The sequence below is a fragment of the Triticum urartu genome, chromosome 1A (assembly GCF_056163025.1).
Source record: "Triticum urartu cultivar PI428250 chromosome 1A, HENAU_Tu73, whole genome shotgun sequence".
NCBI classification, from domain to species: domain Eukaryota; kingdom Viridiplantae; phylum Streptophyta; class Magnoliopsida; order Poales; family Poaceae; genus Triticum; species Triticum urartu.
In genome coordinates, this window is record NC_141873.1 from 76,062,081 (window position 1) to 76,075,170 (window position 13,090).

A 13,090-nucleotide genomic window follows, 5' to 3' on the forward strand; every position below is an offset into this window, starting at 1 on the left:
GACACAATGTTTACCCAGGTTTGGGCCCTCTCGATGGAGGTAATACCCTACTTCCTTCTTGATTGATCTTGAAGATATGAGTATTACAAGAGTTGATCTACCACGAGATCGTAGAGGCTAAACCCCAGAAGCTAGCCTATGATTATGATTGTTGTTGTCCTATGGACTAAACCCTCTGGTTTATATAGACATCGGAGGGGGCTAGGGTTACATAGAGTCGGTTACAAGGGAGGAGATCTACATATCCGAATTTGCAAGCTTGCCTTCCACGCAAAGGAGAGTCCCACCCGGACATGGGACGAAGTCTTCAATCTTGTATCTTCATAGTCCAACAGTCTGGCCAAAGTATATAGTCCGGCTGTACGAGGACCCCCTAATCCAGGACTCCCTCAGCTCCTGCCAGTTTCCCATAACTGTTACAAAACATGATCATCTCATACAACAATTTATATAATCACGTCTCGACCATATCACATCACAACATGCCCTGCAAAAACAAGTTAGACGTCCTCTACTTTGTTGTTGCAAGTTTTACGTGGCTGCTACGGGCTTCTAGCAAGAACCGTTCTTACCTACGCATCAAAACCACAACGATTTTTCGTCAAGTGTGTTGTTTTAACCTTCAACAAGGACCGGGCGTAGTCAAACTCGATTCAACTAAAGCTGGAGAAATAGGCACCCACTAGCCACCTGTGTGCGAAGCACGTCGGTACGACCAGTCTCATGAACGCGGTCATGTAATGTCGGTCTGGGCCACTTCATCCAAAAATACCGCTGAATCATAGTATGAGATGCTGGTAAGTAGTATGACTATTATCGCCCACAACTCTTTGTGTTCTACTCGTGCATATAACATCTACGTATAGACCTGGCTCGGATACCACTATTGGGAATGCAGTATTTCAAAAAAAATTACCTACGATCATACAAGATCTATCTAGGAGATGCATAGCAACAAGAGGGGAGAGTGTGTCTACGTACCCTCGTATACCGAAAGCGGGAGCGTTTAGTAACGCGATTGATGTAGTCGAACGTCTTCACGATCCAAACGATCAAGTATCAAACGTACAACACCTCCGTGATCTGCACATGTTCATCTCGGTGACGTCCCTCGTACTCTTGATCCAGTTGAGGCCGAGGGAGAGTTTCGGCAGCACGACGGCGTGGTGACGGTGATGATGAAGTTACCGACACAGGGCTTCGCCTAAGCACTACGACAATATGACCGAGGTGTAAAACTGTGGAGGGGGCACCGCACACGGCTAAAGATCAACTTGTGTGTCTATGGGGTGCCCCCTCCCCCGTATATAAAGGAGGGGAGGAGGAGGTCGGTCGGCCCTAGGGGGCGCGCCCAAGGGGGGGAGTCCTACTCCAAGTAGGAATCGGCTCCCCCCTTTCCTAGTCCTAGTAGGAGAAGAAGGAACGAGAGGGAGAGGGAGAGGGAAAGAGGGGCCGCGCCCCCTTCCCTAGTCCTATTCGGACTCCCCTTGGGGGTGCCACCTCCTGGTTGTTTCCCTCTCTCTCCCCTAAGGCCCACTAAGGCCCATTACTTCCCCGGGGGGGTTCCGGTAACGCCTCCGGCACTCCGGTTTTATCCGAAACTATCTGGAACACTTTAAGTGTCCGAATAACATGGTCCAATATATCAATCTTTATGTCTCGACCATTTTGAGACCCCTTGTCATGTCTGTGATCTCATCCGTGACTCCGAACAACCTTCGTTACATCAAATCACATAACTCATAATACAAATCGTCATCGAACGTTAAGCATGCGGACCCTACGGGTTCGAGAACCATGTAGACATGACCGAGACACATCTCCGGTCAATAACCAATAGCGGAACCTAGATGCTCATATTGGTTCCTACATATTCTACGAATATCTTCATCAGTCAAACCACATAACAACATGCGTTGTTCCCTTTGTCATCGGTATGTTACTTGCCCAAGATTCGATCGTCGGTGTCATCATACCTAGTTCAATCTCGTTATCGGCAAGTCTCTTTACTCGTTCTGTAATGCATCATCCCGCAACTAACTCATTAGTCACATTGCTTGCAAGGCTTATAGTGATGTGCATTACCAAGAGTGCCCAGAGATACCTCTTCAAAACACGGAGTGACAAATCCTAATCTCGATCTATGCCAACTCAACAAACACCATCGGAGACACCTGTATAGCATCTTTATAATCACTCAGTTACGTTGTGACGTTTGATAGCACACTAAGTGTTCCTCCGGTATTCGGGAGTTTCATAATCTCATAGTCATAGGAACATGTATAAGTCATGAAGAAAGCAATAGCAATAAACTAAACGATCAAAGTGCTAAGCTAACAGATGGGTCTTGTCCATCACATCATTCTCTAATGATGTGATCCCATTCATCAGATGACAACACATGTCCATGGCTAGGAAACTTAACCATTTTTGATTAACGAGCTAGTCAAGTAGAGGCATACTAGGGACACTATGTTTGTCTATGTATTCACACATGTACTAAGTTTCCGGTTAATACAATTCTAGCATGAATAATAAACATTTATCATGGTATAAGGAAATATAAATAAAAACTTTATTATTGCCTCTAGGGCATATTTCCTTCAGTTCCTTCGAACACCTCCCATTTGAAGCCACCAGACAACTTGTGCGCTACTATGTACATGACTCATAACCTCCTACCCATCTTAGATCAGAAATTCTAAATGAGTTCAGTAGCATGCGCATGTGAGTCAAAGGTCAGTTAGAGCCTCCAACACCTTCTGGTATGATCGTCCAAGCTATATGAAAGTTTCCTCCTTTAGTTATTTTTGGAGTTTCTAACATGGTCATTCAAAACCTTCGAACTATGCAAAAAGGTGTGTTACTGTCAAATTTTTGTGTCTATCCTATATATACGCCCACCTTACCCCCACTAGTTCACTTTCAATGCCAGGTCGCTGATCATGAATGAAGGGCCCGATCTAGTCAGCTTTCAATGTCCATCGGCATACAAGCATGCTTAACACAAAGATCGGTCAGAAGATTAGTTGTCCAAGATACATGTTGATTACAAAAGTTTTGGTTTTCTTACAAGAAAAAGACCATGGCATCTTGCAGCCAAGACCCAAAAGTTGTGGTTTTCTTACAAGCAAAAGATCCTAGCATCTTGCAGCCAAGACCAAAAAGTTTTGGTTTTGTTACAACCAAGGACAAAATTTTGACAAGTCGTGCAGATTTTCACTAAAAATTTCGGCAGCATAACACGTCTATTCATTTAAAAATTCATTCATGCACTTCAAGTCAGTCAATACACTGGATGAAATCATCTCCCCAACAAAAGTCAAGCACCATAAACAAAATAATCTCCACTACTCACTGCCAACCCTTCCTTGTATTGCCAATCTTTTGTTTGAATGAATGGTGACAGGTATCAACACACCAAGATGGACCTTCCTTGTGTTGAATACAAAAGGAGCTAAGAGGTAGCACCCAGCAAAACGACAACCTATCAGGCACTTCACACACCAAATATCCATCCACACAGCAGCAACCCCATTACGAGCAAGCGGCACTACAAGCTACATCCATCGGTCTTCTCGTCCTCCTTGGCAATATCAGACTTCCAAGTGACCTGGGCAAAGAGAGCAAGACAACGAGAGCGAGAGGAAACAAGATTAGCTAGTGGCCTCAACCCATAAAGGACAAGGGCAACATTTTACAGCAGCAAAAAGAACAAATAATATGCACTACATACATTTTATAGTAGGAAAAATGGCAGCAGCCTAAAATCCTACATATGCACTACATTGGTTGATAGCCACACCACCAAAAAGTCATCAGGTGCTCGGACCCAAGAATTTTGTGCAATTATGTCAGCACCTGGACCATAAATCTGTAACAGTTCCTGAACAACATCACACCTGTGCTATTTTCTAGCTAAAACAACAAAGAAGCGCTATACCTCGGGAAAACCGAGATAGCAACATGCCTTCAATGATGCATCACTCTTACTTGATCTACAACTCTTAGAGCTTGCATCACCCTTAGATGATACACCACCCTCGGATGATCCAACACCCTTACATCTACGAACAACGTTAGATGGCCATTTTTTAATATGTTTAATAAACTGATCATGTATTATGCCCTTGTGAGTCTGTCACTAGTGACATGTATGCTATTAGTTAGGAATCAAGCACATCATCATCGGCTGAAGGGGTGTGATAACGTTGAAGGAGTGTGATAACGGCACAACGATGGTTGGTAGATTGTATGGTAATAGGTAACCCGACCTAACATGGATGATAGTTAGCTCCAGAATAGAGCTATCACTTTAGCAACTCATGCTCGTGTTTTTTGATGTTGAAAAAGATATGTAGCTAAAAGATCACAAATTTGTTGTTCTCGTACGTAATACCAACCCGTACGTGATTTTTTAGCGAGGAATATTAGAGAGCTTTATTTCACAAAATATTAGAAATTTGTTGTTCGCGAGGAGGCCGCTGATCAGGAATGAAGGGTTCGAGTCTAGTCAGCTTTCATTGACCGTCAGCATACAAGCATGCTTACCACAAAGATGGGTCAAAAGATTAGTTGTCGTAGATACATGTTGATTACGAAGGAACTAAAAGAAGAAGCTAGCTAAAATAATTATGAAATTGAAAATTAGTATTCATAATTTTTTTAAGTTCATTTGGTTAATAAGTAGTGATTACATATTTTCCAAAAAATGTTCATGCATTTAAAGTTCTTTGGGCTTTTTAAATAACATCCATGTAATTTAATAAGGTTTTCACTTATTTTTAAATGTTTATGTAATTTTGAAAAATGGTCATGAGTTCAATATATATTCATGTAATTTCATAGTTTTTCACGTCTTCTAAAAACTGCTCATATAATTTTAAAGTATGTACACTTCTTTTAAAAAAACATTCAAATATTTAATGTGTACACATATTTTAAGTTTGTGTATGCTAATGTAACTTTAAAAGGTGTTCACACATGTATTATTTAAAAATCATCTACATTTTAAATAATATGCTCGGGCAATTTTAAAAGGTGTTCATGTATTTAAAGTTTGTGTATCTTTAAAAGTTTCCACGTGTTTAATAATTATCTAAAAACACTGGAATGATTCACGTATTTTTTAAATGTTCATGAGTTTTTTTTTGCAACAGTTCGTGTGTTTGCAAAGAAAACCTTAAACAGTAAACAAAATTTAAAAAGAAATATAATAAAAGGTAAGAATAAAAATATATAAATAAACAACCATGCAAGAAAAACAAATAAAATATAAGAAAAAAATACAGAAACCAGGAAAAATATGTTTAAATTTTTTTTAAGGAAGCGTGTGCTCCCATCATCCATGCTCCCTCGTCTCTACTTTTACATACTCAATAAAAAAAACACAAAAACCAGCCGCCGGCTATTCGACCTTGTCCATGGGAGGACTTTTTTAGGAGCTCCTATTCCCCGACCTGTGCGGGCGACAGCGAGCAAACGCCATCGTCCCTGCTCCACTGTTTTTGTGCGCTACTGTTTTTGAAATCCCAATTTTTTTCAAAGAGGCAAACGCCATCGTCCCAGATGGCGGTCGGGGCTCCACTGTTTTTTTTCTGTTTTTTTTTTGCCTCTTTGAAAAAAATTGGGATTTCAAAAAAAGTTACGAATTTCACAAAATGTGCACAAATTAAAACAATGTTCACAAATTTAAAACGAATGCTCTATAATTCAAAAAATGTTCATTATTTTGAAAACAAACAATTTTCTGAATTTTTAAATATTTATGAACATTTTTTATTTGACTAGTAAATGCGCACGTGCAACGAACGTTAATATTTAAGCAATATATTAATTGGACGCGAATATTAGATATACTATTATTTGTGTATTAATCCCGTGATTAGTGCAATATTTGGTATGATATTAATTGCATGTTAAACACGTGTAACGCTCTTCATTGAAGCAGCCTAGATCGTTGGATTAACTTAGTTCGATGGCTGAGGTCAGTTGGATCTGCCTTTTTGGGTCTTTTTATATTGGTATAGATGAACAAATTTTGAGTTCGATTAACATTCTGAAATTTGGTGACAAAAATTGAATTCAAGAGCTTTTTTTTAATTGGACGGGCATTTTTTTGAATTAAATGAACATTTTTTTAAAAGATGAACATTTTCAAAAATTGTTAGTGAATTTGAAAAAAATGATCTCCACAATATGTATGAATTCAAAAAAAAATCGTGATTGCAAAATAAGTTAGGAATTTCAAAAAAATGAGAATTTGAAAAAAAATATAAAAGAAAGAAAAAAAGAAGAAACATAGGAAAAGAATCAGGGAAGGATCTATAACCTTGCCAAAGCCGGTGGAGAAAAACCAAAAGTAGGCTGGCTTATACAAACCAAAAAGTACAGGCTTGATCGCTATTCCCTGACATACGCGGGGAATAGGATCCGCCATAGTTGACGGACAAGGAATGGTTTTTCCCTATCGACAGTAGCGCAATGCTTTGCAATCGAGTTGCTCTTCTGGCATTTCAAAAAATACAAATAAAGGAGTTGCTCTTCTAGCCCAAAAGGTGTTGATTTCTCGCTTAATTAACCCAATGGTCATGATACCAGAACGTCAATCTCGAAGCTACGTGATTGCGGTTCTTCAGTTCGCATCATACGAGCGTGTAGTGTAGAGTATGCACATAGGTTGCAGCCGGTGTTTCTAAAAAGAAACCAAAACGTCTCTGTTTCCAAGAAAAAAAGAGATACTTCCGCTGTAAAGAAATATAGGAGCGTTTAGATACGCGTGCTCGATCATTTTCGACGCTTGGTGTCCCCATTTCCTGACGTGTTAAATTCACGTAGATGACGAGGCCCAGGCATTTGCGTCCACTTGACAGGCGGCCCGCCAATGGAACGCATGGACTGCCACAGCTGAGACAGCGAGGCTAGGACACATCTGACAGGCATGATGACACAGCTTTTGTTCCTCATGCAACACGCGCGAGTGCGCAACTGTCCCGAGAGGGACAGGTACCAAATTTGCATAACAGCACTCACTACATCCCAGTAGAACCTGATGCTTCTTTATTTATATTATTATTACTGAAGAAATCAAATGAGAAACCCGACTACATACAGTATATATCACGGCCGATTCCAGACTTGAACAGGAGGCAATGATGATCTAAGGCTGGTCACAATGGGGAGAAACTTAGGAGTAACATCACACACTCCAATACAACTTTACTTATGTGGCACATATTTAATGAAGAGAGAGGTGCTTGTGGTAACTAGCTAAGTTACCGGAACATCACACACTCCAAGAAAGAATGAGTCTATAACCTAATAAATATATCGTTGCATGACACTACATAGATGTTCCTACCCATTATAGAGGTAGTAACATAATCTAGGAAAGTGTGTAAGTTACTAGTTTATGTTCTTGCCCATTGTGACCAGCTAACTTTAACAAGAAGTATTCCCACTCGGGGAGCATATATAAACTCCCATATATCATATACATAAAGAAGATGATGCTCTTCACACGGTCCACGGAAACCACGGAGGAATTCGCATCATCAACGCACACAGAAAAGAATTAAAAGAACCCACACAGGCAAGGAGGGACTAGACCAACAGATCAAATCATCCTGAAAATATTGTGTCGCCGAACACTTGGGACGGCTTGCTAGCTAGTTTACTTGGTGATGGCGTAGATGGCGTAGATGATCCCCGGGATGTACCCGAGGAAGGTGAGCAGGAGGCAGATCCAGAACTCGTGCTGCAAGACAGAAGCCAAGAAACGATTATCAGTAATCAGAATTCCATCCATATACTATGTCACTGTCTATCTATCTACGCATCTATCAACCTGTGGATCGAGCCAGAAAAGGGAAGACGAACGAGGGGAGAAAGAGGAAAGAATCTGGCGCCGACGCTTACCCCGCAGCCGAACTTGAGGAAGACGCCGAGGGGCGGGAGGATGATGGCGAGGATGATGTCGATGCAGTTGGCCGTGCCCGCCATGGTCGTCGATCTTTCGTCCGGCGGACGGAGAGCTTCACTCGATCGGTGGATGGAGAGAAAACACTAGAGCTGAGCAGAGCGGGATGGGATGGGAAGGGGTGGTGAAACACGTATCCGCCGGGCTCTCGTTATATAGACGGGGAAAGGGGAAGTCAAGGGTGGACGGCGGCGAGGGTGAGGTGCGATGGCGGCCAAGGCAGGCAGGGAGGGAGGAAGTATCGGGGCGACGCGTGTGGGCCTGTCGACGGGCACGCGGGCCGGGGACCGCGTTGGCGACGCGTTGTTATAATAAAAGGGATAAAACTCGTTCGAGCTTGCCTTGCTGATGGGCTCACCTCATCCGCCGTCCAACCACCCTGCCAAATTTGCCAGTGTCCTGTATCAATTTGACTGTTTTAATTGCTTAGCTGTTAAGCATTTGTTAGTGGTATGAATTGCACCATAGAGTCAGAATCGACTCACTGCGCGTATATGCCTTCTTTGAAATTTCCTGCTATTTTGTAGGACTGCAAACATCGGGGCGAGGGCAACGGCGACGACTGCGTTGTACGTAGTGGCGTGCTCCTTGGATTCGAGGATACTGGCTGCACATCTAGCGTCATCGTCTGTTGTTTCGGTGCACTGTGGTCGTGTGTGGCTTTTCTATAGCTTTTGTCGACCATTGTGTGAGTAATGAGAATTGGCCTAATGTGATGCTTGTTGTATCATGAGCGGTTTATATAGTTTGGAGGACACCCTTCTAGATGTGTGAAAGTAAGAGATAGATTACAAATTTTATACTACTACATGTACAAGATACGTTGGATGCTTCTGAAGGGGCAAATACAAAGATATATCAATACACTAAAACTTTGCGCCACAAATCCTTGGGACAGCGTCGCGGACAACAGGAGTGTCAAGGACAATTCGACTGGAGAGAAACCGATGGGCTGACCGCTAACATTCCCCTACAATTGTTTCTGTGTGTAACGCCTTCGATGCGGCTATATCTCCCACGTGTCAAAGCACGACTTAGAGGCATAACCGCATTGAAAGCAATGTCGCAAGTGAGGTAATCTTCGCAAACAACCCATGTAATACATAAGGGAAAAGATACATAGTTGGCTTACAATCGCCACTTCGCACAATTACATGAATAAAGCATTACATCAACCAGATACAATCAAGGTCCGACTACGAAACCAAAATAAAAGAAGAACCCCAAATGCGACAAGGTCCCCGATCGACCCCAACTGGGCTCCACTACTGATCAACTAGAACGAAACAACATAAAGGACAAGATCTTCATCGAGCTCCTCCTGAGCTTGGTTGCGTCATCTGCACGGACTCATCGGCACCTGCAAGCTGGTTTTGGAAGTATCTGTGAGCCACGGGGACTCAGCAATCTCACACCCTCGCGATCAAGACTATTTAAGCTTATGGGTAAGGAAAAAAGGTATGAGGTGGAGCTGCAGCAAGCGACTAGCATATATGGTGGCTAACATACGCAAATGAGAGCGAGAAGAGAAGGCAAAGCACGGTCGATAAAAGTATGATCAAGAAGTGATCCTAAAACAACCTACGTCAAGCATAACTCCAACACCGTGTTCACTTCCCGGACACCGCCGGAAAGAGACCATCACGGTTACCACGCGGTTGATGTATTTTAATTAAGGTCAACTTTAGGTTTTCTACAACCGGACATGAACAAATTCCCATCTGCCCATAACCGCGGGCACGACTTTCAAAAGTTCAAATCCCTGCAGGGGAGTCCCAACTTAGCCCATGACAAGCTCTCACGGTCAACGAAGGAATAGACCTCCTCCCGAGACGTTCCGATCAGACTCGGTACCTCGGTTCTTCAAGACATTTCGACAATGGTAAAACAAAACCAGCAACACCGCCCGAATGTGCCGACAAATCCCGATAGGAGCTGCACATATCTCGTTCTCAGGGCACACTCAGATGAGCGCTCCATACAACTAAAACCAAACCTCGAGTTTCCCCGAGGGGGCGCTGCACAGGACTCTAGTTTGGACTAACACTCAAAGAAGCACTAGCCTGGGGGGGGTAAAATAATGATGACCCTCAGGAGCGCGACTCTCAAGGGAAAAAGGCTAGGTGGCAAATGGTAAAACCAATGTTGGGCATTGCTGGAAGAGTTTTATTCAAGGCGAACTGTCAAGGGGTTCCCATTATTACCCAACCGCGTAAGGAACGCAAAATCCGGGAACATAACACCGATATGACGGAAACTAGGACGGCAAGAGTGGAACAAAACACCAGGCATAAGGCTGAGCCTTCCACCCTTTACCAAGTATATAGATGCATTAATTAAATAAGATATATTGTGATATCCCAACAAGTAAACATGTCCCAACAAGGAACAACATCTCCATGTTCGAACAAGGAACAAACTTCAATCTTCACCTGCAACTAACAACGCTATAAGAGGGGCTGAGCAAAGCGGTAACATAGCCAAACAACAGTTTGCTAGGACAAGGTGGGTTAGAGGCTTGGTTCAACAATATAGGAGGCATGATAAGCAAGTGGTAGGTATCGCAGCATAGGCATAGCAAAAGAGCGAGCATCTAGCAAGCAAAGATAGAAGTGATTTCGAGGGTATGGTCATCTTGCCTGAAATCCCGCAAGGAAGAAGAACGAGTCCATGAAGAAGACAAACGGGCGTAGACGAACGAATCCTCACAACACGATGTTATCGGAACCAATCCGAAGAAGCAACACCGGAAAGAAGCAAGCAATATAGTAAACAACCACACATAGACATGGCATGATGCACAAACAATTATGATGATGTCCGGTTTAATAAAGCATGGCATGGCAAAATGCACAAGCAACCCTACAAATTAAGTGGAGCGCAATATGCAACGGGTTGCATATTGACGAAACACCACGACAAGTTATTTAGTTCGATCTCGTTATGTACCCAACAATATTAAATGTTCTTAACATGGCAAGGGGTGAAACACAACAAAACTACCTATCTATGCAAGTTTAAATGAGGCCGGAACAACAAGCAACAAGTCCAGAAACTCCTCATGTGCATATTTTAGGTTTGGTGCTGTTCTGCCCTAAACCCAATTTTATAGTTGTTAAACATACAAGATGAGTGCACCATGTTAAACTAGGCAATTTTCTACCCCATTTACATATAAAGTTTGTTAAAAACGGAGCTACGGTTATTTAGTTAGGAATTAATTTATTTTAACATGGCAATAGGCAAATATAAGCAAACATCAATTTAAACATTTTAAACATAGATGAAAGTGGCATATTATGAAACTAGATGAAAAACTAAGCATTTTACATATTTAAACCATTTTAAACTGATGCACGGTTCAAGAGTTATTAATGCATGAACATGGAGGGGTAAACTGTAAACATGCAGCTCTCTAGATAATAGGAAAATTCGTCCTGGCGGGAAAAAAACAACACGGGCCGAATCTGGTTGGCCCATCAGAGGAAAGGATGGGAGCTGCTCACATCGGGCCAAGCACAGTCGGTGGAGGAGTGGGCCGGCTTGAGCTGGGGTCAACGGGCGAAGAGGAGGCGCTGGGCCGCGCGAGCGAAGCAAAGGGAGGGGGTCGAGGCTCGGTCAACACGGGCAGGACTCGTCGATTGACGCGCTCGCTACTACTCGACAGGAAGCAGAGCCGCGGCGGCACGGCTGCTCGCCGGAGACGAAGGAAGGGAGGCGGAGACGGCGGATCTGGACGGAGGGGGGGCGGATGTAGGTGAAGAAGCTCCAGGCGGAGAAGGATCCATGGGGCGGCGGCGTCCTTGGACGGGCGGCGGCCATGCTTCGGTCCCTGACAGAGAGAAACAGGAGAGAGGAGTGGGTGGTCAGGAGAGACAATCAGAGGGAGGAGGAGAGGAAACAGGGCGGCGGCTACTCATCTCCGACGAGGTCGGAGCTCCGGCGAGGCCTGGTGGCCGGAGCAGCGACGTGAGGCGGCGGGGTCGATCTGGATCGGGAGGAGCTCGGGCACGGGCACGAGGGCAGCGGCGGAGCAGTGGCTTGCGGGGGCTCCTCTCCTCTCGATGGAGCTTGGGAACGAGGGCACGGGGAGTAGCGGGGAGGTGCCTGGGTTCAACTCCGCAAGGGGGGGTCGCGGATTGGAGCTCGGGACGGTCGGCGCGCGATGAGCTCCTGCAGGACACGGGCACGAGAAAAGGGTCAGGGAGGAAGAGAGGGAAAGAGAAGAAAGAGCAGGGGCGCACGGCGAGGCGTTCGTCCCTGGTTCGTTCGAAGAGACGAGGCGCTGGGGTCGGCCGATGCTCTGCTCAGTGGTACTCTGGCCGGGGCTCTCGGGAGGAGGAGGTTGCGGGATTGGGTGGATCGAGGGGAGGAGAATGTTGGACCGGTGCTGAAAACGAGGGAGTTGGTCGGGATCGACTGGGAATGGGTGGATGGCTCTGGGAGGATCCCGATGAAGAGAGTGGCGGCGGCGAGGAGGAGGATTGGTGGATTGGACAGGATAGGCTAGGGTTTGACTGGTTATTTATAGTATTGGATTTTTGGTTAGGGACTATCCGGAGCCTCCGATCAAAATCGGACGGTCGCGAATAAAATAGCTAGGGAGTCCAAATAAGAAAACGGTGACGTTTTGTAGATGTTTGGGGATGTTCCGGACACAACGGTGGCGACAGTCCGAGTCGGGTCCGGGACAGCTTTTCGGACGCGCGTGCGAGGAGAGCCGCGGGCTGACGAGAGGGGTTAGGTAGGGCATGAGGGTGTGTAGTGAAATGTGAAGACCGTCTAGGGAGGAAAAGAGAGGGAAAGTCCGGCAACAGTTTTCGGAGACCGAAAACGTCCGACGTTAGACCGGCTATACTGCCGCTATAGTTATCCGTTGGGGCAACAGACGATCTCCGAATGCGATGAAACTTGACAGGCGGTCTATCTACACTATAATAAGACCACACATCAACTTTCATCCCATTCTGAGAACATCTTCCGGCCACTTATAAAATACTATTTCGGACCTGCCGCGGGCGCGTGCAAGTGTGGTTGGGCTCAGAACAGACAACGGACAGAACTGGGGGACCCGAACGGATGCAAGTTTTGAAAACATGATGATGCAATGCA

At 44.5% G+C, this 13,090-nt stretch overlaps 1 protein-coding gene across 1 annotated transcript; it reads right to left on the minus strand.

The window, feature by feature from the left end:
• Nucleotides 1-7,439: 7,439 nt before the first annotated feature.
• Nucleotides 7,440-8,185, minus strand: LOC125547856 (hydrophobic protein LTI6B). Its single transcript, XM_048711607.1, has 2 exons — nucleotides 7,918-8,185; nucleotides 7,440-7,756 (listed from the first exon to the last, which is right to left on the minus strand). Exons 1-2 carry the CDS (start codon nucleotides 7,999-8,001, stop codon nucleotides 7,673-7,675), a joined length of 168 nt encoding a protein of 55 aa, XP_048567564.1. The 5' UTR covers nucleotides 8,002-8,185; the 3' UTR covers nucleotides 7,440-7,672.
• Nucleotides 8,186-13,090: the final 4,905 nt, after the last annotated feature.

What these genes read in the sequence shown, in the direction of transcription:
- LOC125547856 (XM_048711607.1), bottom strand. Translation starts at nt 8,001, where the DNA reads ATGGCGGGCACGGCCAACTGCATCGACATCATCCTCGCCATCATCCTC. An exon ending in TCCTCAAGTTCGGCTGCGGG is followed by an intron (nt 7,757 to 7,917) that starts GTAAGCGTCGGC and finishes TCTGTCTTGCAG; the next exon opens with CACGAGTTCTGGATCTGCCT.